Below are 24,323 nucleotides of genomic sequence, written 5' to 3'. Positions count from 1 at the left end.
GCAAATTCGTCCTGGTTTTGAGCTTTCCAGTTCTCACGCACTTCTTTCAAGAATCAACTAAAATACGTAGTTTGCGTTCTTCCCGCTCGCTAGCGTACGCCCTTTTATTCCAACTAATTCGCTTATCCATAATCATCTTTACCGATGGTTCGAATGAATGTTCTGTATTTTTCGCTGCGCTGATCCTTCGATACACTCCGTAGTTGGTTGTAAATTGTCCTCCTCTTCACACTTCTGCACCACACAAAATTATTTTCCAATGTTTCTGGTCGTATGCCAAGAATTGCGGAAAAAGCGTGCAAACGTCTGTCGTACCCCTTGTTAGTAATACTTCCAGTGGCCTTCGCCAGCTTCCTGAGTTTTAGCTTTGTGCTTTCGCTCGACCAACAGGGTCAACGCTTCGGAGCGTACGGAGAGGGAGTCAATCTTTTCCACCAACTGCTGGTACGGCGAGAGGGGCTGCGTGCCCATCACCACATGGCCCAGCTTCGAATCAATCTTCGCGTCCAACCGCGCATTACGGATCAAGTTCACGATCCAACATTCCGCCTCGTCTGGCTTCATGTTCAGCTTGTCCGCCAGCATGCCAATCGTAATGCACTGGTGAATGCGACAGAACGTTTCGAAGATCATCAGACGCGCGTTCTCAATGAACTCGGCCAAACAGCCGATGATGAAGAAATCGTTCGAAATGACCGTTTGGCATTCGTTCAGCTTCTTGCGTGCCGCCTCAAAGTCGAAGTTGACGTACAGATGCTCCAGAAACTCGGTGATCGGATCACGGTACGTGTACGATTCCTGCTGGATCACCTTGATCAGATCCTTCAGCGCGTTCCGGCGCCCGCGGTTGATGATAACGGCAGTCGCAAGGTAGCGCAGAATGTGTGGACACATCGTCTGGATCGCGTTCAGATATTGCGGCTTGTACAGGAACATGTCGATGATCAGATCGCGACCCTTCGCATGATTAAAGAACACCAGCACGCTCCAGTGAATCAGCCAGGCACGCTGCTGAAGCACCTGGATCGGGGTAAAGTTGTAGTTGTCGATGAAGTCACGCAGACGCGTCAAGTCCTCCAGAGCGGTGGGCCAGTTAAGCGTCAAAATTTCAACTGCCAGCTTGCCCCACAGCACCCCGAGGTAGTTTTTGTCACTCGGTTCCATTGCCAGCATGCAGACGTACAGGTAGGACAGCGAACCATTATAGTTGCCACACTCGTACAGAAACTTGGCCAGCTTTTGCGCGCTCAGGATGATGTCGTACTGAAAAGAAATGATATACGCTCAATTAGAATGACTGCTAGTCTGGAACGCTTGCGTTCTACCTACATCCAGTGTCTGCTGCAAAGCAAGCAAGACCGATTTGTGGTCCTTCGACGAGTCCGGATTCTTGAGCTCCTCCATACACTTCATCAGCGGTGCCACTTCGGCCTGCAGCTCCTTCAGTGTTACCAGCACCGCTGACCGGCGCTGGTTCACCTCATCCGGCTCACTTTTCTCCTGCGTCAAGCGCTCACGAATGTCGTTTGTGTAGTCCAACATATTGGTTTTGCTTAACGTCTCCAGGATGAACTTCAGCAACGAATTCTGGTCGAAAACCTGCCGACATTGCCGACGGAAAAGAGGAAAAAGTGAGGTTATAATAACGTTGATGACAAATCAGCAGTAACGTAGGTAGCACAGGACAGGGAGAAAAAAAAGAAGCTAATCCTGGTTTCCCGGAACGAAGATCCGGCCAAGCGGTCACAGCAGCCTTCCATCCCTGCGCATACTGCCATTCTTCTTCACATTATTCGCCCCTCTCTCTTTCTCTCCTCCTTGTTTTGCTCTGTTGCACTACTTACATTTTTTTGCAGCAGAAATTCCAGCAAAGGAAACGTTAAATGACGATCCAAATACTGGCAATTCTTGGTCGTGAGGTCAAACTTGGCCATGGTTGCGGATTCTAGTGGAAACTGTACGTTTTTCGCAGGAAATTTCACTGGAAAACTCCTAGCTAATCCGACATGTGGACAAATCGCACGGCTAGTTCGGTGAGAAGAAGAAGAAGAAGCGCTATACGCAACGCCAGCAAGAAACCGATTGTCAAAAAACGGCAGTGTTGCCAGAGGCAGACAAAAGTAAGAATAGATTTTTTTGGTAATGTTTGCGGCTCGTGGTAGATAGCAGTTTTATATTGATGATTTAAATTTGCTTAATTTGTTGTATCGTTTGTATCTCTAGTATTGGTATGAATATTATAATAAATAACTTTAGTTCACAACTTTTGCATCCATACGGTCATCTGTCATCGTGCTGTCACCGAATGTCACAGTGTAGGCGCTTTACCTGAAATGACAACAAACAAATAAATTCTCTCGCTCTCTTCTCCGTTTTCCACGTACTATCATCGTGCTGCAACTGCAACATTACCCTTTTTACTTCCGATTTTCTGTGTGAACGCCGACATAGCGTTAAGAATGCTAGACACATTCTTCCCTTGGCTGGTCTGTGTTAATACTGTTGTACTTGGTTAAGTGAACAGGGATTCCAAAACCTTTTTCGCTACCGGTCGGTCAGCATCGAAAGACAGGTACGTGGTGCCGAGTAGGTGTTCACAGGCGAGTGCCGTGTTCAATGAGAAAGTGGAAAAACATTCCACCCGTTCTTCGTTCCGCACTTGCAGTGACGTGTACCGTGTGGCGGACTCGAGCGAACAACCTGCTTGCCTGTTTGTTTGTTAATAAATTGGCACATGTTTAACGGTGCGATTATTGGCACCATTTTTCCTATATTTACAGCCGAAGCGAGCGAACGGAACTTCTTAAAGGCCATCGTTTTTTTTTCTATTTAATACACCCCGGCGAGGCGCGTGTAGTTTCATAGAATGAGCAACAGACGCAAAAAAACCGATCGAGCCGATCATGAAACGCTCCTGCCGCCGGGTGACGATGACGAGAAGCACGAAAAAAGTGACCTGCTAGGCGACCGGAGCAACATTGCCATACTGGTTTTTCTCTACCTGCTGCAAGGCATTCCGATTGGATTGGCCTCGGCCATACCGATGCTGCTACAGAATCGTGGTGCTAGCTACAAGCAGCAGGTGCGTCGAGATCTAACTACACGAATGGGCATCTTATCATAGTAGGCTTATCGTGATGATTGATGTAGAACCCATATCTTGCCAGCCTGCTGTGTAATTTAGTTATGCAAGGCGACGAATGTTAAACTACTAACCCACTGTGCACTTTTACAGGCCGAATTCAGTTTCGCTCACTGGCCCTTCAGCCTAAAGCTACTATGGGCTCCGATAGTGGATTCACTGTTTTGGAAACGGTTCGGGCGGCGGAAGTCGTGGCTCATCCCTACCCAATATCTGATCGGCATATTTATGCTGATTCTATCGCTGCACGTGAACCGATGGTTGGGTGCGGAAAGCAGCTACACCACCGATGAGCATTCCAACGTTGAGAGCGGCAGCACACTCAACATTCCGCTGCTAAGCTTCATCTTCTTCATGCTAAACTTCCTGGCCGCTACCCAAGACATTGCGGTAGACGGTTGGGCCCTGACGATGCTGAAACGCTGCAACGTGGGTTACGCTTCGACGTGTAACAGTGTCGGTCAGACGGCTGGCTACTTTCTCGGATACGTTGTCTTTATGGCACTGGAATCGGCCGAATTTTGTAACAGCTATCTGCGCTCCGAACCCGCGCCCGAGGGTCTGGTGAATCTGTCCGGATACCTTTGGTTCTGGGGGTTGGTGTTTATAGTCACGACCACGCTGGTGGCGCTCGGCAAACGTGAGCTTGCCCCTAGCATCGATCGCGGGCACGAGGAGCATCTGGAGCTGGACATTAAGCAAACCTATCGTCTGCTGCTCGATATAATGAAGATGAAACCGATCCTAACGCTGGTAGCGATACTGCTAACGGCAAAGGCCGGTTTTGCAGCGTGCGATGCCGTTACCTCGCTGAAGCTGATCGACGCAGGTGTCCCGAAGGATAAGCTAGCATTGCTCGTAGTTCCGCTTGTTCCGCTGCAAATAGTGTTACCGCTAGCGATCAGCAAGTACACGGCTGGCACACGACCGATGGAAGTGTATCTGAAGGCGATCCCGTACCGGATAGCACTAACGTTAACGGCGGCCGGTATCGTGTGGATCACGCCGGCCATCATACACGATCACCAGGTACCGTACTATTACTACATCCTGCTGCTAGTGAACTACGGGCTGTATCAGATCGCACTGTACAGCATGTTTGTGGCCGTGATGGCGTTTTTCGCTCGCATAAGCGATCCCGCCGTCGGTGGCACCTACATGACGCTGCTGAACACGCTCAGCAACCTCGGCGGGAATTGGCCAACGACGGTGGTACTGTGGTTGGTCGATTACGTCACGTGGAGACGGTGCTCGAACGCGGCCAGCAATGATTGTTCAGATGCAGCTTTAAAAGAGGTAAGCTCCCTAACGCTAACCGACGAATGACGATGTTTGACAAACCTTTCTGTTCTGCCCTGGTTACAGACTTGCATCGCTGGTGGTGGTCAGTGCACGATCACGATCGATGGGTATTATGTAGAGATATTTATTTGCCTCCTGTACGGGCTCCTCTGGTACCGGTGGGGCAGTAGCAAAATTCGTCAGCTACAGGAACTTCCGCTCAAAGCGTGGCGCGTAGCGCGCCAGGTTCACCACCGTGCGCATAGCAGCTAGCAATTAATGCAACTAATATGACAATTCCATTTTTATTCGGTGCTTTAAGCGACGAGGGTAAGACGAACTGATACACAAACAAGCGAATCCGGCGCCGCTGGAACGTGTGGCGCGCGCAGGGTTTTAGGAAATGTTTTTTTTTTTTTTATTATATATATAATTTAAACACAAATCGCCAAGCGGTCGTTGTTGTCGACGTGTAATGGAGGAGTGGAAGAAAAAGGCGCCATGGTAACGATTTTATAATAGCCCACCTGATTGCTTTGTCAGAAAACAGAAAACGCACAAAGTCGTTCTCGTTTCTCCCGGATGCGAGTGGAGAACAGCACGATACAATGAATATCGTAGTTCGTTGTTTGCTCTTTATTTGTTTAGTTATTCGTTTGTTTCTGTTAGTTTAGATGCGCTTTCATTCCCACCCTTACAGTTAGACGGGGAAGTAGTAATGGACATTCTTTTTCGTGCTTCATCATACAACTACAACTGAGATGTGTGTATTTATCGTAGTACCAAAGCTAGACTACTGCGATCCGTTTCTATGGAACACGACACGAAGGAGTACTGGAGAACAAAGCACACATATGTTTTATAATTATGTTTGTGTACACGGGGGAAACAAAAATAAAAAAAAAACAACACAAAAATACAGTGTGCAAGTATTTTACCATCGCAAATTGAATTTATTAATCTCTTTATTGACTCTTTCCAATGCATGCAGCGAAAGTAGTTGTTATTGTCATCGTTAGTTAAGAAGCAATAGAAACACATCATCCTAGAGAAGAACACGCCATTCTGAGCAGGTATAATTTGTTGAAAATGAAAATAACTGTGTATGTGTGTGTGGAAGCTAGTCTTGTTGATTAGCACACGCATGCTGCTGTACATCTGACAATATAACATGACATTGGTATGTATACAAACAAACAATGATAAAGCAGCATTATTCTAACACACACTTTCCCACAAGGACACGGCGAGGTTTGTGTGTTGATATCTTTGCTCTGTTCTTCGGTAAAAAAAACGGACTCTTCTTGGACACTACCATACTGTGACTCCCCTCCCTCGCACGGGAGAGCTTTACGCTATTATCACTTACTAGTCACCGAACCCATAATCGTGTCCGACCATGTCTGGCTTTTTGACCATGGAGAAACCTATGTTTAATGCAAACTCAATCACGTCTTCTAGAGCAACAACGACGAGCTGCTAATTCAGCTAGAGCAAAAATTACACTACTGTGAAGTACAATTTGTAATTGTAGATGTGTTTGAGCGTGTGGATGTGTATTTGTGTGTTTTCCGCATTATTGGACGTAGCGTGCAACATTTTCGAACCGGTAAACTACCCGCGCTATCTATTGTGTGTCTTTCTTATAAGTGTACTTTATAAATGCAGGCCTGTATAATGGAAAAACGACGTTGGTTAGGTTGTTTTCAGACACACACACACTAGATATTATGATACGGTAAGGAAAACAAAAAAAAAAACAAAAGAATTGAGGAAAGATGCGATCAAATGTCTCGCTATAACTATATAAGATAAACCGATTGGAAAATTCATATGAAACGTAAAAGAGAAGAGAAAAGTTAGCAGTAAATTACGCTCGATTGGGGTTTTTAGTCGACACTGATTGGCTTATTGTTTGAAGTTCAAAACAATGCAAAACATTCCAATATCCTATTCAGAGTAAAACGTAAATCGTCTTGGACGAAGCAAACTTATACAACATCTATAAATTAACAGTTAGTAACGAAACACCACACAAAAAACCATGCGCATATTATAGTGCATGCTCCATTTCGTCACACCACACATTTTGCATGCGAATCGGTTGATCTCTCTCGGTTCAAACGATGGTAGGCTTTAGGCTTCATCTTTTGATGGGTGGATTCGGGATAGCTACGGGATAGTGCAAAAGAGCAATAATCTCAGCCTCTGCCATCGGCCACGATGGAAAACAATTGTAAATTTCAATACACACGAAAGTGGGAGAGCAAACCACAGCCATAATTTCCGCATGAGCCGTTGTTGCCCATCACATTTATGCAGTTTTTGTTTTTTTTTTTTTGGATGGATGGCCAATGACATTTCAGCACCAGTAGCTCCGAGAGCAAGCTCGCACTCGATCCAGCCCGTAGAATTGCTTCTTTCGTTTACGTAAATATTATTCCTTTGCTTTGCTTTGCTGCTACTTGCCATCACTGCCGTTACTGTCTCGTTTCATGCATGTACTATGTAGGAGATATGGATTGATGTAGGTTGCAAACAGTTTGCGCATAAAGTGCGGTTTCGCTAATTTCTACTTGAAGGACAGCGATTGCACCTGCTGCAACGCCTCGTTGCTGCTGTGCACGGCCTCGCTAAACTTGTCCGGGAAATCGTTACGGATCTGCTTGACCAGGTTGTACACCAGCTCGCGACATTCTGCAACAGGATGGTGTAGGAAGGTGGTGTTGTGAGAGCAGTTTTGCGAAAGAATCTTTAATGCCATACAAACACACACACACACACACACACTTACCATCGGAATTGTGTTCCTTCTTGTAAAGCACCTGCAAACCAGCAATCACGACGCGTGCCAACACGGGCAGCAGATTTTCATCGCCCTGTCGGTACAGCAGATCAAGGCACTGGAACACGGTCAAGTTTTCGCTGAAATCTTCCCGCAAAGGCAGATACTCCACGAACACGGGAAACACCTGAAACGGATAAACGGAGTTTCGAGTGAACAGTGGTACGCAAGGAACGTGTTCCTCCACAGAGACCAGACGTACGCTTTTCATCGGCACCAGGCTGTAATTGGTGATAATGAGGCGCGCAAGAGCACCGCACAGATTGTCCAGAGTGCCGGCATGCTGTTCTTTGGATACGAGCTGCGAGAGAGCTGCCATAATTTGTGGATAGTGGCTGGAGTACACCAGGGAAGCAATTATTAGTATGCGTGTGCAGTAAACTGCAAAAGGGAACGTAAATGTGTGTGTGGCACAAATCCTACCCAAAAGTGCATTCCTTGCCGTGCATCACCATCTCTCCCAGCCCGTACACCGTGTTGCTGCGCACCTCATTATTGCGATCCTGCACACAGGACAGGAAAATCGGCAGCAGCGTATCGATCCAGTTGCGCGTATACTCTTTCAGACCCTCGAAACACTCGGCCAGCACTCCGATGGCAAAGGCACGCTGCGAGTCGGTTGTTTCGTCCTTCTGTTTCGATTTTTCCTATTCCGTGCGAAGAAAGCAAACTGGTAACGGAAATGGTCTTCCCCTTGCGAGGGAGCCTTTAACTTACAATTTTCTGTATAAAGTACGGCCACACGCGTCCAAAGTAAACGGCAAACTCTTCCGCGGGCAGAGCGCGACCAAACTTGGGCAGAATGTCACCCGCCGATTCGAGGATCGCCTCATCATACTCGCTCTCTTCCTGCTCTTCGTCGACCGGTTCATCGAACTGACAGGCGACCTTCCCATTCAGCACGTCCACAATGCAGTTAAACACGGCATCCTTCTGTCCATCGGCCTGGAACGTGGCTGCCCCGACCTCCTGCAGTATGTCGCTGTATCCGTCCAACGCCGACATGACCACCGTGCGCTCCTCGTCCGTGCGGATAATTTCGCTTAGCTTCGGAATTAAAATCAGGATCGTCTGGTTCACGCCTTCCATGTTGCCCAGTTGATGCAGTGCCACTACGAACTGCTTTACCGCATCGATCGACGCCTTCCGGATGTCCTCGTTCGGATGGTTTAGCAGCTTGTAAATTTCCTCGAAAGCCGTCTGAATGAATGGTGCGAAAGCGGATCCCGTGTGTTCGGCAAACTCCATCAGCGCCAGAATCGCTTCCTCCTTTTCGTCCATGTACGCATTCTCAATACTGTACCCCGCGATATCCTCCTCGTCCTCTTCCTCATCGTCGGTCGAATTTTCTATGTCGAACTCCTCGTCCTCGTCGGCCCCATCGCCGGTACCGTTCGTACCGCCACCGCCGTTTGGCAGGATGGGCATCTCATCGCCACCAACGCCACCGTCCTTGAACGTCGGCACAATGCCCTCGGAGCTGCGCACACTCTCCAGCATCGTTTCGACGATTTTGTTTAACGAGCCGGCCATATCCTCCTTCACAGACGATGCCATGGAGGCGAACAGATTGTAACAGCTGCGGCGCAGATCCGGATCGTTCGATTCGTCCATCATCGTCAGTCCCATGTTGAGTGTGTCCACCGCTAGCGGAAGGAAATTATCGCGCCCAATCGTTCGCACCAGTGCCGCGAACGTGTCGATCGCCTGTGGACGCAGCGTGCAGATATCCTCATCGTCCGTCTTTACCAGGTAAACCTTCAAGCAATCGATCAGTCGTGGAAAGTACGGGAGCATGTGCTCTTTTGCCGCACTGGCCGTTGCAGCGATCGTTGTCAGAGACAGTTCGCGCAGATGAACGCTGTTGCGCGAATCCAACGATTCGAACAACCGTTCCATCAGCATTGGCAGGTACGGCGTTACCTGATCCTCGAGATTTTCGCACGTCGTCTCCAGCGCGTAGAACACACGATCGATGTGCGGCGGTTCCTTACCACCGGAGCGGATCTGCAGGCATAGCTGCTGCAAGAACTCAAACAAAATAGGCAAAATTTCGTCCGCATGCTGCGAGATTTCCGGTTGCAGATGTTCGGAGAACTGGCCAAGCGCAAACAGTGCCGCGTTGCGTATCATCACGTTCTCATCGGTAATGCCACGCTTGATAACGTCTACCAGGACGCGCAAATATTTGCTACAGATGTGCTCCGAGCAGCCTTCGGCAATGACCGCAATCGAAAGGTAGGCCGCTTTCTTTGGCAGCGGATCATGGCCGGCCAGCGCCGGTTCGAGCAGTGCCATTAGCGGTGGGAACAATTGCTTCGGTGGAATGTGCAACGCAAGCACATCGAGCGACTGCGTCGCACAGGTGCTCGGTGTGGACACTTCGTTGCTTCCGAAGTACTCCTCATCCTCGTCTTCCACTTCCGGCGCCACGCTCATCAGCGCGAACAGCGCATTCACGATCGGCTCCACGAGCTTTTGTTTGATAATCATCTTTTTCTTCAGCCGCACCAGCCAGCCGATGAACGTGATCGTCTTTACGCGCACCGAATCTTCCAGCTGCGCATTACCGGCCAGCTGTAGACAGAAGTCGATCAGCAGCTTCATGTGCGGCGAAAGTGTGCGCGATGATTCGTCGGCCAAATTTTCCAATATGTCGAACGCTTGGATGAACTTGAACGAGTCTTGCATGGCAAGTGCGCCCAATGCTTTCAGCACGTACGGTATCGAGTCCTGGTACGTCTGCTCCACTTCCTGCCGGCCCGGTATGAAGGGGACGAGATGGGACATGCCGAGCAGGATGTTGTAGATGACCGGGGTGGCCATATTGCCGCCCGCTTCCGTTGCCATCAGGGCGGACGAAAACAGCTGACACACCAGCTCGATGTGGGGCATGAACTGGTCCGGTGCCACATCGGTTAGCGTGGCGAACACGGACGAGCCGAGCTCGCTTAGCTTCGGATCACTGGAGCTAGTGCTTTCGAACATGAACTTTAGCACCTCGCCCATCCAACCGTCTTCCTTTTCGGCTTCATGCTTCACCAGCACCCCTACAAAGCCGGTAATTGCATTTCGTACCGACTTTTCCGGCTCATTCACAATCGCCTCCAGCATGCCCTTCTTTATGAGGGTTTGCGTTTCAACCGGCACCTCGCGCCATGCACGCAACTTGCCGAGATGCTTTTTTAACAGCATTGCAGCATACTGCCGTACCTGGGGATCGTTGTTGGTGACGCATATTTCGCACAGCTGAGGAATCGTTTCCGGTTTCTTGAACGCTTCCTTTAAATCGTTCGATGCCTACGGAACACACAAGAACAGATAGAGAGAGAGAGAGCGAGAGAGAAAGGAAGAAGGAGAGAATGAAAGAAATGGATTTGAATTGAAAAGAAGTATAGCTAATTCAACGTGACACTGACTCCATCTGTCTATCGGGGAGGAAGTTTGGTTTTACAGGAAATTGAATCACCTACGATAAAACACCGTACAGACATACCACCGGAAGCCACGGGGTTTGCTGTATTAATCATGCGTTCCCCCATCAAACTAAATTCGATTGCCCACATACTCACTTGCTGTATCAAATCGTTGTCGGCCACTAGAAGGTTTCTAATTATTTGTTCCATGATTTTGTGAAGATCTATTTAGAACCGGGGACTGCTAGAAAAACCGTGTTACTGTGAGCCGTTCGCTTGTTGGAAAAGGCCGGGGGAGCAAAAATTGTCGGCAGACACCCCCCGCAACCGCACTGCTTTTGTTCACAGGTACACCGTGCCGCAAGAGAAAGGCAGCGAAAAGGAACTATTTCTACGGAAAGATGACGATTTCGCTCAGCCCTGAAAGAAGCACACTTCGAACCGAATTGGTAGCTTTTCGATCGCCAGCGCGTGTGTTGGTGGTGCCAATCCGTGCCGTGCCGTGGAATCTGCGAATTTGCACACTTCTCACTCTCCGGGAGCGCAAAGATCATGCAAGGGACTGATGGACTTTTTACGGGCTGCTTTAACCTCACTTTCTGCACACGTCAGATGGAAAAGTTACACCACACTTCACATTACACCACACCGACTATCGGAGCTGTCATTCGGCTTCGGCTTACACCACAGCAGCCCGTCAAAACGTAAACAAAAGCACGTGCACGTGTATCGAAGTGGGCAGCAGCGATGGAACTTTTCACCGTGAACCGGTATTTTTAGTTTATTATTCCCATTTTACTAGCTCAACTATATGCAATTACCGTCTTTCTATCACAGATATGATGCGACCAAACTCAACGCGGACGACGAGAGAGCGCAAGAGGAGCTAATCCTAAAGAAACTTCAGGCACGCAAAGAAAAGAAAGCGCAATTGGCGCTGTCCGAAGCCAGCCATTCGCATCAACCGCAAGAAACCCAACCATCGGAAGAATTGAATAGTGATGAAAGTCCCAAAGAGCAACAAGAACAGGAGGAGGACGCCCTCCAACCAGAACGACCGCAGACAGAAGTGGCCAGCAAGGAGGATGAGACACATGATGGAGATGATGAAGAAACCCAAAAACAACCGTCGCACACCGACAGCGATGACAAGCAGTTGGGTGATTTCATTGTGCTGGGTGGTGAGAAACTGCACCGATTGAAAAAAACGGAAGAAGTGCTTCCACCCTGGCTGTCGCACCCCACAATCATTGAGCGTGAGCTTTCCTGTAAGGGCCCTTCCATAAAGAAGCAACCATATCTGGACGCAGCGATCAAAAACAACTTGAAGTCCATGGGTTACAAACGGTTGTTTCCGGTGCAGGAAAAGGTTATACCCTGGATACTGGCAGCGCACGGCAAACCCGCGCCATTCTGGCCCCGTGATGTGTGCATTTCATCGCCAACCGGTAGTGGAAAAACGCTCGCTTTCGCAGTGCCGGTTGTGCAGCTGCTAATGCACCGAGTGGCCCCAGCCGTGCGTGCGCTGGTCATTCTTCCCGTGCAGGAGCTTGCCGAACAGGTGTTTCAGGTGTTCCGGAAAATGTGCGAAGGCACAACCATTCACCCGGTCGTGCTTACGCGTGGCATACCGCTGGAAGTAGAGCAGAAGAAGCTCGTGAAGTACTGCAATGGCGAGTACGTGTCGAAGGTGGACATCGTGGTGACTACAGCAGGTCGGCTGATAGAACATTTACATTCTACGAAAGGGTTTACACTGCGTCACCTTCGATTTTTGATCGTGGACGAGGCGGACAAGGTGATGAGCCAGATTCAAAACGATTGGTTGTACCACCTGAACAAACACGTCAAGCAGGAATCGGACGAATATTTGCTTGGTCGCACAAGCGAGCTACTCTCTCAGACCGAGCTGTTCGATCGGCCGCGGCAACCGCACAAGCTTCTATTCTCGGCCACCTTCAAGCGGGACGCCGAGAAATTGAAGACGCTCAAGCTGTTCCATCCGAAGCTGTTCACGACTGTGCGGGATCCAATCGAAATAGCAATGATGGCTGGAAAAACGTTTGCAGCAGCACAACAACAGCAAGAACCACGGCGTGGCAAGTTTGCCGGCCAGTACACGACACCGCTCGAGCTGAAGGAGTTTGTGTGCATGACGGATCAGCGCATGAAACCCCTGACCCTGTACGGGCTGATTCGCGAGAATGGATATCGAAAGTTTTTGGTCTTTACCAACGGTATCAACAATGCGCATCGGCTTTCGTTCGTGCTGCAGCGACTGTTCGGGACGGAAATGGTGATCGAAGAATGGTCATCGTCGCTCGCTCCGGCGACAAGAAGGAACGTGCTTAGCCGTTTCAGCATGGGCAAGGTGAATGGAATCATCTGTACGGATGCGCTGGCCCGTGGTATCGACATCGAAAGCATCGAGGTAGTCATTTCGTACGATGTGCCCAAGCATGTGGACAATTACATCCATCGTATTGGTCGTACGGCGCGTGCTGGGTACAGCGGAACCGCCATTACCTTGGTGACGGAAGATGACAGGAAGAAGTTTAAGGTAAACTCGTCGCTGCAATTGCATAATTTGTGGAAAGTTTATTTTAATACATGCTATTTTCATGCAGTCCATCTTGAAAGAGGCGTACAAACAGGATCTTGAAACGATCGAGGTGAGCATGTCGTTGGAGGAAAAGTATGCTGCCAAGTATGCCAGCGCGCTCAACGATTTGCGCGACGCCTTAGCACTGGAAACAGAAATGATCAAAAAAATACGCAAAGGAGAAACCCTTGGCAATATGGTGAGTGGGAAAACAGGGCTCACGTTTCGCCCTAATGATTGACTCGCGATAACCTTTAACAACGCTTCTACTTCTTTAGGCGCGAGTCAATCTGCTCAGCAAGCTGAAGGATCAGGTCCATATAACCTACTCAACGGAGATCATAAAATCGCTTAAATTGCTCCCGAAAAGCTGGACGAACGAAGCAATCGAGATGAAAGCAAAGGCAGGCATAAAGCATGGAGAGAGTGCACCGGCGGAAGACGCTGGGGATGCTAAACGTCCTAAACTGGCTGATGAATTTGAAATGATGGCAAATGAAAACGGCAAGGAACTAAGCAGGGAAGAGGGTACATTAGTAAATGGAAATGATAGTACCGTTGCTCTCGCCACTCCCGTAACCGAAGCACCAGCACCCGATGATGGCAAAAACACGACGAAAGAAGTTAAAAACGGTAAGGGGAAAAAAGCAAAACCATCATCCAGTTTGCCGACGGCAGTTGAAACATTGCCCAACTCTATATCCGGCGAAGGTTCCAAAAATGGCGAGACGGAGAAGCGTGTTCCAACGAAACGAAAAATAGATAGTGATGGAAAGGTAAAAAAGAATCGTTGGAGAAGCAATGCAGCTAAACCGGAGGCTGCTAAACAGAACATTGCCGATGAGTGATTCTATATGAATTAAGGGATTTACTAAAAGAAAATAATAAAGTATATTTATACTTCTTTTTTTTACTTTATCTCATGACAGGCTCATACTAGAGCCTGAGGCTCATTAGAACCTGAAAAACTTGGAAATATCTTTAGTCAATAATAGAGTTCAAAGAAGCCGTCTCAACTATATCAGGCATAATGGCAAAAGAAAAAGAAAAACAATTTGAAACTATAAAAGCAAAGCATTTCGTGTCTAGCAATCTGACGCTTTTTCCTGGTCGACCGTCCTTTCATCGATATTTACGCCATCCCTCGTAAACGCTAGCTGCTCGACAGCTGTCATCGATTTTCTCGCCCAGTGAAAAAACTATTCTAAGCACACTACACACACCCATACATTTACTCGCCCTTGCATTCGCAGCAGCAGCAAAAGTCGTAGTTTTGCGACGAACACAATCGCAGGGCGAGCTGCAAAAACATGACACCGTTCCGTGTTTGTTTATAATCGATTCACACACCACACCAACAAGCGGGATGAAGCCAATGCAAAGTTGGCCCGCATAAAAGTGCAGTTTTGTTATTTTTTTTTTTGGTGCATTCTACCCACGCGAGCTGCTGACGGAAAACATTGTGCTAGTTTGTAAAACGCAAACCGATGCTGAAAGCGGGCAGAAGAATATTCCCTTGTCGTGCTGCTGCTGCTGCTGGTGGTGCTGGAACCTGCACCTGTCTCCTCTTTGGTATTGGTGATGGTTCCGAATTGTGGCGAATTTTGGCAATGTCATTCGAAGGTTTCTTGCTGTAGATGAGGTGGTCTCCTTATTTGGTGCTATCCTGCTGCTAGCGTATGTGCAAAGTGCAACGCACCACTGCTCCACCAGGTCACCACCGTAACGGGTCTCATCGTAGTTGGCCGGATTTCCGCGTGTGTGTCGTGTGTGTGTGCGTGTGTGTGCGCTACCACCACCATCCGGGGTGATGGGTGACGAGCTGGACATGAACTTTGGGGGTTTGCGGGACAAGAATGAGATCATCCGAAAGTACGTGGACAACCTGAACCGTCTGCGGCATCTGGCGGCCCGGCGCGGCCAAATCAGTGAGACCGAGTTCAACAACTACCTGATCCGGCACTACTTCCACAACAACAACATCATCAACTACATCTTCGACAAGCACACGAGCCGCACCCTGCTGAAGACGGTGATCGAGCGGAAGAAAAAGATCATCAACTTCATCTTCCTGCTGGTGACGCTGTTCGTCGTGTTCTCGTACAAGCATGAGGTGTCGACGATTGTGCTGCGCAACATCCAGAGCTTCATCTACCCGGGGATGCGCTTCTGGCGGAAGGCAACCGTACCGATCATCGCCTCGTATCCGGCCCTCACCGAGTACTACGACGAAAGCTGTCTGCTGACCAATCCGTACTTTCAGGTGGAAAATCTCAACTGTGATCCGTGCGCGGACGTGGCCAACGTGCTCGATTTCACCGCCGTGCATGAACCGCGCTCGTCGCTGGTCGCTTCGACCGCCGTCAATTATCCGTACATTTTCAAAACACAAAAAGAGCTGGTCGACATCGGCAGTTTGCAGGCGCTGGTCGAACAGCACCGGTCGGTCTTTACCAAGGATGCGTACCGGGTACAGTCGACTGACGATGCCATCCACAACCTGGACGATCTGTTTCGAGTGTTTGCGAACGTTAGCGGGACCACCGGTGGAGTGACCGGCGGTCGCGGGACGAATGCACCCGAAAGCCACAACGTGTGGCGTTGCAACCGGATGGAACCGGCGCGGTTGTTGCGTAGACTGTTTCCCCGGCCCAACCGGTTGCCGGCGACGGGCGTTAGTTTGGAACGGTACCTGCTAATCGATACACCGCAGGCACCGTTGTACAGCGTGCCCGATGCGGAGTGTGCCAACATGTTCGTCATCCAGGGTAGTGGCAGCCGAACGTTTATGTTACGACCCACGCAAGAATGTAGGCATCGCTGCCGGACGCTCTCCGTGCGGTTGCCGCCTTACTATGGATGTGAGTGTGCTTAGACACCGACGCTGCTAATCTGTTTTCTACGGGGAAAAGCCTAATAAACTTATTCTTCTTCCTACGCTCGCAGTGATCTACAACTGGTGGTACTGGAGGCCAGTATCGTTGCCGGAATTCACCGCCAAAACCCCATCGATTAGCTACGTAGGCAGTTACTGTTGAAAACACGCAACACCACAACACACCACCAACCAACCAATGCCAATCGGCGGGGACTGTTGGCCGAACCGTTTCCCTCCGCCCTTGCTGGGATGCAATGTGTACAGAGTGCGTGGGTTCCCGATTCGTCCGGCCTGTTATTACTCAACGCCAGTGATTGTGTGATTAGAACTAGTAGCATAATAGGACAGAATCAACGAGTAAGCCAGACCTAATTATCATAGCTTGCTTCGCTATCTAAAATGAACATACCGCCGGACACGACATGTGTATGGAGGAACTAGAGAGTGACGAGGGTTACTTTGATCGTTTAAATTATTTTTCAGCAACACGTGCGTACCTTGTTTTGAGCCAAAAAGAGGAAGAAATGAAGAGAGAGAGAGAGAGAGAGAGAGAGAAAGAGAGAGCGAATCCCAAACGAACACCTAAAACGGGTGGGCACTAATAACGCAATGTCCGTAGCGTGCCAGTCAAGTATATGAATGTGTATATAGGATGTACGTATATTTAAAGATGTAGTAGCGAACGAAACCAACAAACGCGCATACCATTGTTGTTCAGGTCAGTAAGAAGAAGCGTCCACAAGTTGACAGCAATGCACGGCTTAAGCTAGGTAACGTGTCCGGATGGTTTGAAACATTCGAGACGATCTTTTTGATTGACCTGCAACACAGTGTAATCTAATGAGCTATAATATGTAACGAAAAAAACGGCACAAAAGCGATCGTTTAATTTAGTAGCAGCACGGCGTACTAACAAATGCAAGAGCTAGTTTAATAGGCGTGCTTTAAACAAAGCACCTAAGCCTACTACACCTATGCACTCATGCACACACACACACACCCAAACGCGTGTTGTTTGCCATGTGATCTGCATCGTAATGATATTTGTTTGGAGTAAAGTAATCATCCAAGAAGGCGGCAAATTTTGATCTAAGGTTCTAAACCACAAACAAATGAGATTTTGTACGCTCCACTGGTCCCAGAGCGAGAGACTGTAAAAAAAAATGAACAGGTTTTGTTTATATAGTTTTCAATCAATTAGTCTAGAAGTGAGGAACGTGTACGTTCGCGCAAGTTTTCCTTTGCTTCGCCCTCCGGGAAGGTAAGAACAAGGATCTGATTTTCGTTAATGGAAGCCCGAAAGCCGAAAGATAAGGAGAGATTAAACATGCCGCAACATACGGAAAAAGGACAAGAAGAAGGCTTGCTTAAAACTTGTTATTATAACAAAAAAGAAGGGTAAGGCTAAGCTTAGGTAGCTTGGAACATAGAACGACGGACGATTTAAGTAAACATTTTTGTTCCGGTAAACCAAATGCAATCAAACAAAGCAATTCAGAATGGCCATAAAAAGGTTTTAATAAACTGAATCAACGCAAAGGTAGCCAACAGAAAAGGGTTATGGTGCGAGTAACTGAACACAAGAACAAGAGCAAGGTGTGTGATATAATGCGCTGGTTTTACAGAAGAAACAAATGACGAAAACTAATGCTTATCAAAAGTTTTATTCACAAAACAGTTTCTTGGGTTTAGGGGTTTCCCTCAGTTTACAAAAACAAAAGCCAAACCGGAGATTAATGCTCATCTCGAATGGGTCATTTCTTACAGAAGCTTTCGTGCCGATCGAGTGACAACATGTTTGAGACGCAGCTATTATGGAATTCCGGAACAGAACCTGTCTTAAAGTGGTAACAGTAACGCAACGCGAGAAGGCATGAACATGAAGTGAAGGGAAACACCGAAAACAGTAGGATAAATCTAGTTATTCAAAGAGGGTATTCAGCAAAGAACCAAAAAAAAAAAAACATCAACTAAAGAAGTGTAGAATAAAAATACCAACATAATTAAATTTCAACGTATTTCCTTCCCATTCCATCGCGGGATGTCAAATCCGTGTCCTTATCCCGCGCATCGGTTGTTTAATACAAATTGCATTTTAGTTCAAACAAACTTTCCGCCCGCCAATCAATATTGCTCGGTCTCATCCTCGTCGTCATCGTCGTACTGGCGCTGCAAAAGATTGTGCCCGCCTCCTTGGATGCTTTTCTGTCGGTTCGCCATGGCAACATCACGCGATCGCTCCATAAGGGTCGATGGAAGCGAACAGCCACAGTACGTCTTACCGTTCACCGCACGCTGCAGCAAACTGCCCCAAATGTCGTCCGTTGCCAGCAGGTGCGGGTTGCCTACGACTACCAGCACCACCTTCGCACGCGAAATGGCCACATTGATGCGCTTCGGGGCCGCAATAAATCCGAGTTTCGCGGTAGCATCGCGTGCCAAAAACACCGCGGACGATCGTACCGCCGACAGAATGATCACCTTGCGCTCCTGTCCCTGGAACTCTTCCACCGAGCCAATCTTGGGCGATTCGAGTGATGCCGCATCGAAAATGCGCCTGATGCTACGCACCTGCATCACGTACGGGGTAATAATGCCGATATCGTCCGGACCGCACCTTCCGCCCCTGTACAACCGTTCCACGATCTTGTGCACCATGCACGCCTCGGCCGGATTGAACCAGGACGGGCTTTCGGGCGACTGTTTGTTCGTGCCATTGATACCGCAGAAGAAGAACCCATCCCGGGCAGTGTTTGCGTCGGTCGTCGGTTCCATTCGCAAAATGTCCCGCACGGCAGCGATCAGCTCAACCTCCTGCTCGGTCACGGCGGGCCGGTACGGCTGGAGCGTGCTGCCGTAAAACAAATCATTGTACAGCGACAGTACGGCCGGGATGGAGCGGTAGTTGATGCGCAGCATCGTCACCAGCCGTGGATCGTAACCGGCCGTTTCTTCCTCGGAAAAGCGCCGCCGATCGACGGAGTACAGCCGCCGATCGAGCAACCGTTCGAGCAGCGACAGGTTGCTGTTCCACTGCTCACCGTCGGCGAAATGCACGGAATGGCCGAGCTGCTTCGGATCGCCGACCAGCACGACCGTACCGCTCGTCCGGCCAACTTGGCAGATTGGAATCAACGTTTCCGGTTCCATCGCCTGGCCGGCCTCATCGATAATCACGTGCGTGAAGTGGTTCGGATCAAACTTCATCATCATCAGCGAGCCAATACCGAGACAGGTGCTGATCGTCACACGGTGCCGGCCGATGTGTTTGGCCTGAAACTTCATGCGCAGCCCCGACTCAGTTACCAGCACATCGCCGAACGTGCTACGCTCGTCGGCCACATCTACGGTGGCGCAGTACTGGGCGAGATGTTCCGGCACCGATTCCCGCTCCACCTGGCTCATGGCAACGAGCCGTATAAAGTCACCCGGCTGTAAAATACCGCCCCTTGCCAATCGTTCCGTAATGAGGTAGGCCGCACTGTTTGACGGCGTAACAACGATCACGCGCGAACTGGGCACATTCGCCACCAGCTGATGAATCAGCTCAATGATGGTGATCGTTTTCCCCGTTCCCGGTGGTCCGAAGATGATGTGCGGAGTGGGACGAGCCTCGCCCCGCAGCACATTCACGACCGCCTGCTTCTGGTACCGGTTCAGTGCTGCGTTACACCACGGCAGCCCGCGGGACACCGTTTTGCCGTCGGCCATTTTTTCCTCCAGTATCATATCATGGGTACCCGCGTGAAGGCGCACGTTCAGCAGCGGTTCCTGTAGCTGCAATCGCTCGGGAAACAGATACTCGAATCCCATCGTCTGCTGTACGCGCTTGATCGCGTGCTGCTGCTTGCGGAACACGGTCCGCCCGAACGTGAACTGAATCGCGTAACTTTCGCCATTGTACCGTGCGTGGAACGTTTGGTCAAACTTGAGCAACACGCGGCTATGCAGCACTCGGTGGATGATGCCCTGATAGATGGTCGTGTCCTTGGTCCATGGTGCAGTGGCACGCACCGCGTCGCCCACCATGATGGAAGGTCGCGCTTCGACAATGTTCGGCACCTCCAGCGCCAGAAAGCTGTCCTCGGCCGTGAAGTGTGCCCTATCGATGTCATGCTTGCGGAACTCTATCTGCAGCGCTATTTCCTCGAGATAGATGAAATTTTTCATCAGCCTGCTATAGTTCAGGGGAGACAGCGGTTCGTTCAAGCAGTACGGAGCACGTTCGAGTATGTTCTTAACCTCGGCACGGCTTTGCGTCGTCAGGAGAATGTCGAACAGCTCCGACGGTACGTTGTAGGCGGGCAGCGGGTTTGCGATAAAGTTCATACGATTGCCAAAGCCACGGCCGGCCAGGACCGTGCCCGGTGCACGTCTCATGTTGAGCAGGGCAAGCTGCTTCTTACAGTACGAAACCCTCCCGAAGCTCCCGCCGCCGATCGTCGTTGCTGCGGGAAACCGTTCATCGTTCGTATCGCCTACTGTGATGCGAAAAATGCGCCCGATACGAAATGCACCTCCGAAGCACCATATGCACGATTCCTCGTTCCGTCCGAATATTCCTCCACCCGATATCTCAAACTCGTACTCAACCGATTCGCCCGGGAACAGGAAGGTTTGGGCGTGTGCAACCGGTGACTTGAGGCATACCTGCGGCATGTCACTCTTCGGACCGAGCATTTTCAGTATCTTGTGCTGTTTGTCCGATTCGTTCTTTATCACCACCTTCCGACATGCCCGATCCTGGCCATCCTTGAGCGTGACGTCAAACTCGCCGGTAATGCGAATACCGTGCTTATCCTGCCACAAGCTATTGGTCGGTCTGGTGTTGCCATTTCGAAACGGTGCCTGCGATGGATTGTTTTCCAACGTTTTCATGACGGCTGGCGCAAGCAGCTTCACACTGATGCAGCGCATACGCACGTGCTTATTTTCGACGGCTTTATACTCCACCCGGTCACCCGTTTTCGGCCGATAGTCGGTCAGTATGGTCGCCTGATAGATGACCGTACTGTTTGAGGCGGTAGCACGGATTTCACCGCCCTCCTGCTCGATCGCCACGATCGTACCGATGTCGGAGACGATGCGTGTTGGTTCGATGCCCACCACCTCCAACACTTCACCCTTAAAGTCGACGAACTTGCCGTCCATCTGTACGACACAGTCCAGCGTCACGTAGTCCCCCATTGCCGGCACGAATGACATGCTGGTTTTGTCAATGTTCACACTGATCGGATCACCAGCATCGGTTTCCACCATCAGTATATCGTTCTCATTGCCGATCACGGTGCCCGGTTCACGTCGCCTATTGCTCTTGTAGTATGTGGTGGCGTTGGTGGTAGTTGTATCGGTTTGCTGTGTCTGAAAAAAATATAGAGATGACTGTAGTGATCGGTTCGCATGTACCGTTGCTAGGACAACCGGCACCTACCCAATCTTCTTCTTCAGTCGCTGCTGCTGCTGCTGTATCACCACCGCTCCAGTGGTTGCCTAGTATGGAAATGATTTTCACTACCTTCGTGGACGTTTCGCCTGACAGAGGGTCCGTCTTACGATTGGCCAAGAACTGAACCTTAGTGTTTTCCTCCACATGGGCACCCGCTTCGGTGTTTTTCAGCAAAGCTTTCGGCACGAAATAGATGCCATCGATGATGATGTAGTCTGCCCGCACCTCTGTGATTGTGCCTGTTCAAAAGATAACAACCGTGGTTGGTTAAACTGATAATATGAGCCTACATTATTGCGCCGTTAGCTTTACCGGTCGTTTGGAAACAATCCGTTGGTTCAATCGCTTGTTTGACGATCTGTTCCTGCTTCTTTTTACCATCATTTTCGTCCTCCTGTTGCAGCATTTCCTCGTACAGACGTATATTTTCTGCTAGCGATAGTTGTTGGTTTGGCGTCTTTTCCCACGCCTTGCGTATGAACCACGCCGTGAGACGAAACATTTTGAATTCGTGCCTTGCGCCCTTTTTTTTGTTGACTGTATTATAAAACTATTACACAAAGAACAAGGCACAATTTTCAAGTGATTTAAAAATGAACTTAAAAAAAAGAAAAACTAATAAGCACGCTATGCGCACGGGTCACATTTGTTTGTACCGACAGCTTTGGTTCAGACTATTCAATTTTGGCCAAGAATCTTTTCGATTGAATCATACTGCCAGTCGGTTTCCTTCACGTAATTTAGTTCCTTGCGCAAACTCTGCAGACGGTTGGCGTGGTTTTCTAGCTGCAGATTGTTTTCGCACATGTCCACAAAGATGTAGAACGTTACACCGATGATGCCATCCTTTGACGGCGCCAGTTGCTGCTCTACCTTCGACTGGGCGGTACGCGAATTCGAAAAGAAAGGAACAAAGCGTAGATTAGCAAAACGGGACGATCGGGCAGATGCGTGCTGCTGTTGGATGCGATCTTTAATGTTTATACTTGCACGAACATTTTTTTTCCGCAGCGAGCAGGAGGAAAATCTATGGACTTTTAGAAGTAGGTACCTTACCTTGGTGCTATGGGACTATGCTAATAGGACTGAAAGTTCTTTTCATTAGTCATTTGCGTGTCTTATAGACACATTAGTGGATAAATGCGTACATCGGTGAGGAACTTTTTCGGTAAACAGAAGCAATGGTAATCGTACGATCATCGTTTGTAGGCAAAGTAAAACCAACTTACCGCAACACGCTTCAGCAGCATTGCGTTTTCATTGCGTAGTGCCATAACGAGTTCATCGTTACGTCTCAGCATGCTGACCTCTAGCTTGAGCTCCTTTACATAGTCTACCGTCCCTTTCAGAATGGTTCCCTTATTTACGCGACCATCTTTGCCGTTCAGCTCGCTACTAGATCCTTCCATGTTTTTCGGCAGCAGTGTGCCCAGTTCCTTGATTTTATCGTTTATATTGAAACGACGACGTCGCTCAACTTAAATGCAAAACGAAACAGTTAATCCTAGCACGGGGTCTCAAAAGTTGGCATACCACGAACGGGACAAGATCATCGGTGGAACTGTTATCGAACTGCCTTAATGGTTTTTTCACAAAGCGTTCAAATATAACCGCGATAGCCATGTTTTACGTTACTTTACCGAACTTATCATCCAGAGTAAATCAACATGCAATAAGGAAACGTGTCCTTAATTCTTACCGAACGCCTTCACCGTTACCATACCAACCGTACACGGTGTATACTTCCCTCGGATAGCTTTTATTCCACGATGTCTCGACCGCTCGTTGCCAAGCTGGCCCGTGAACGAGCAACTGATTCCATTCGCAAAGGCTGCCCATCATTCCCTACTACTGCTACTGCACACCGGAAGGCAGCATTTCTGGCACGGTAAAATGATACGAAGGAGCAACATCAGCACTTTGTATAACCTCAAAAACGGTACGACGCAGTCAAGAACGGCACTTCGCAATGGGCTTATTCATGGGGGTTTCATGTTTCAACTGCGGGCTGTGATGGTTGGATGTTTCTGTGTTAGTGCATGACGATGATGCTGCTGATCCTATCTAATTTTAGTCTTCCAATCCTTACACCACTGCGGAATATGGGACCATGAATGTTCGTGCAATCGGGTTCGTTTTTTGTTGGATGAAAATAATTTAAAGCACTACCTCAACTACTAGCCCATGAGGGTGTTGAATACTTACGATGGCTTCTTTAGATGCAAGATCGCTGCTAGACATATTTTGTGTAGAATTTCATCCAGTCGCTTAAAAAGCTTTTTTCTTCCCAGCAAGCATCCGCCTTCCTGGAATTCTGCCTATCCTATGCGATTTCGTTACACCCCGCGTTCCCGTGTGGTTTTAACCATTCCGAACACACCAATGGTGGTGTGCAACACGTTTATATATTTGATGGCAGAGGATAGTTTCACTAAAACGAGGATTATCAGGTGTGCGTTTTAAGGTAACCGCAACAATTTGCGAAACGAAAAGGAGCACTTCTGTTTGCGCTTGCCAATTTGGTAATCAAAAGCAGGGTGTCATCTGTTTGGCATTTTTCAACGCCAATTTTGACATGGCAAATAAAACTGCATCGATACACCCTGTACCCGATTCACCTCTATAGTAATCGTGAATGTAATCAACAACAAAAGAGAATGTCGTAGACCGTTTCTTTAAGAGTACTGCATTTTGGTTTGTAGTGGAACAACTT

General features: G+C 48.9%; 6 protein-coding genes across 8 annotated transcripts; 3 read left to right on the top strand and 3 right to left on the bottom strand.

Moving 5' to 3' along the window:
• Window positions 1-75: 75 nt before the first annotated feature.
• Window positions 76-2,071, bottom strand: LOC118514234 (eukaryotic translation initiation factor 3 subunit E). Its single transcript, XM_036060938.1, has 3 exons — window positions 1,845-2,071; window positions 1,330-1,599; window positions 76-1,263 (listed from the first exon to the last, which is right to left on the bottom strand). The coding sequence occupies exons 1-3, from the start codon at window positions 1,932-1,934 to the stop codon at window positions 322-324; spliced, it is 1,302 nt and encodes a 433-aa protein (XP_035916831.1). The 5' UTR covers window positions 1,935-2,071; the 3' UTR covers window positions 76-321.
• Window positions 2,072-2,335: 264 nt separating this feature from the next.
• LOC118514231 (acetyl-coenzyme A transporter 1) lies at window positions 2,336-5,370 on the top strand. 2 transcript variants are annotated; one of them, XM_036060935.1, is made up of 4 exons: window positions 2,336-2,572; window positions 2,858-3,082; window positions 3,236-4,438; window positions 4,508-5,370. In XM_036060935.1, exons 2-4 carry the CDS (start codon window positions 2,867-2,869, stop codon window positions 4,694-4,696), a joined length of 1,608 nt encoding a protein of 535 aa, XP_035916828.1. In that variant the 5' UTR covers window positions 2,336-2,572; window positions 2,858-2,866; the 3' UTR covers window positions 4,697-5,370. The 2 variants fall into 2 exon arrangements, with proteins under 2 accessions (XP_035916828.1, XP_035916827.1); XM_036060934.1 differs by having other exon boundaries at window positions 2,337-2,572; window positions 2,781-3,082.
• Window positions 5,371-5,469: 99 nt separating this feature from the next.
• On the bottom strand, window positions 5,470-11,276 carry LOC118514219 (importin-4-like). Its single transcript, XM_036060916.1, has 6 exons — window positions 10,841-11,276; window positions 7,986-10,568; window positions 7,692-7,915; window positions 7,471-7,603; window positions 7,218-7,395; window positions 5,470-7,120 (listed from the first exon to the last, which is right to left on the bottom strand). The coding sequence occupies exons 1-6, from the start codon at window positions 10,892-10,894 to the stop codon at window positions 6,996-6,998; spliced, it is 3,297 nt and encodes a 1,098-aa protein (XP_035916809.1). The 5' UTR covers window positions 10,895-11,276; the 3' UTR covers window positions 5,470-6,995.
• Window positions 11,277-11,297: 21 nt separating this feature from the next.
• On the top strand, window positions 11,298-14,204 carry LOC118514221 (probable ATP-dependent RNA helicase Dbp73D). The gene is made up of 4 exons (XM_036060919.1): window positions 11,298-11,454; window positions 11,522-13,244; window positions 13,312-13,485; window positions 13,565-14,204. The coding sequence occupies exons 1-4, from the start codon at window positions 11,432-11,434 to the stop codon at window positions 14,132-14,134; spliced, it is 2,490 nt and encodes an 829-aa protein (XP_035916812.1). The 5' UTR covers window positions 11,298-11,431; the 3' UTR covers window positions 14,135-14,204.
• Window positions 14,205-14,530: 326 nt separating this feature from the next.
• On the top strand, window positions 14,531-18,128 carry LOC118514235. The gene is made up of 2 exons (XM_036060939.1): window positions 14,531-16,147; window positions 16,233-18,128. Exons 1-2 carry the CDS (start codon window positions 15,097-15,099, stop codon window positions 16,322-16,324), a joined length of 1,143 nt encoding a protein of 380 aa, XP_035916832.1. The 5' UTR covers window positions 14,531-15,096; the 3' UTR covers window positions 16,325-18,128.
• Window positions 17,810-24,154, bottom strand: LOC118514218 (probable RNA helicase armi). Of its 2 annotated transcripts, none has more exons than XM_036060915.1 (4): window positions 23,816-24,154; window positions 21,923-23,490; window positions 21,596-21,849; window positions 17,810-21,525 (listed from the first exon to the last, which is right to left on the bottom strand). In XM_036060915.1, the coding sequence occupies exons 2-4, from the start codon at window positions 22,110-22,112 to the stop codon at window positions 18,289-18,291; spliced, it is 3,681 nt and encodes a 1,226-aa protein (XP_035916808.1). In that variant the 5' UTR covers window positions 22,113-23,490; window positions 23,816-24,154; the 3' UTR covers window positions 17,810-18,288. The 2 variants fall into 2 exon arrangements, with proteins under 2 accessions (XP_035916808.1, XP_035916807.1); XM_036060914.1 differs by having other exon boundaries at window positions 21,923-22,489.
• Window positions 24,155-24,323: the final 169 nt, after the last annotated feature.

This window comes from Anopheles stephensi, chromosome 3, assembly GCF_013141755.1.
Source record: "Anopheles stephensi strain Indian chromosome 3, UCI_ANSTEP_V1.0, whole genome shotgun sequence".
NCBI lineage: Eukaryota > Metazoa > Arthropoda > Insecta > Diptera > Culicidae > Anopheles > Anopheles stephensi.
Note: the sequence above shows the minus strand (reverse complement) of the source record. Positions and strands in the feature narration are given on the sequence as shown.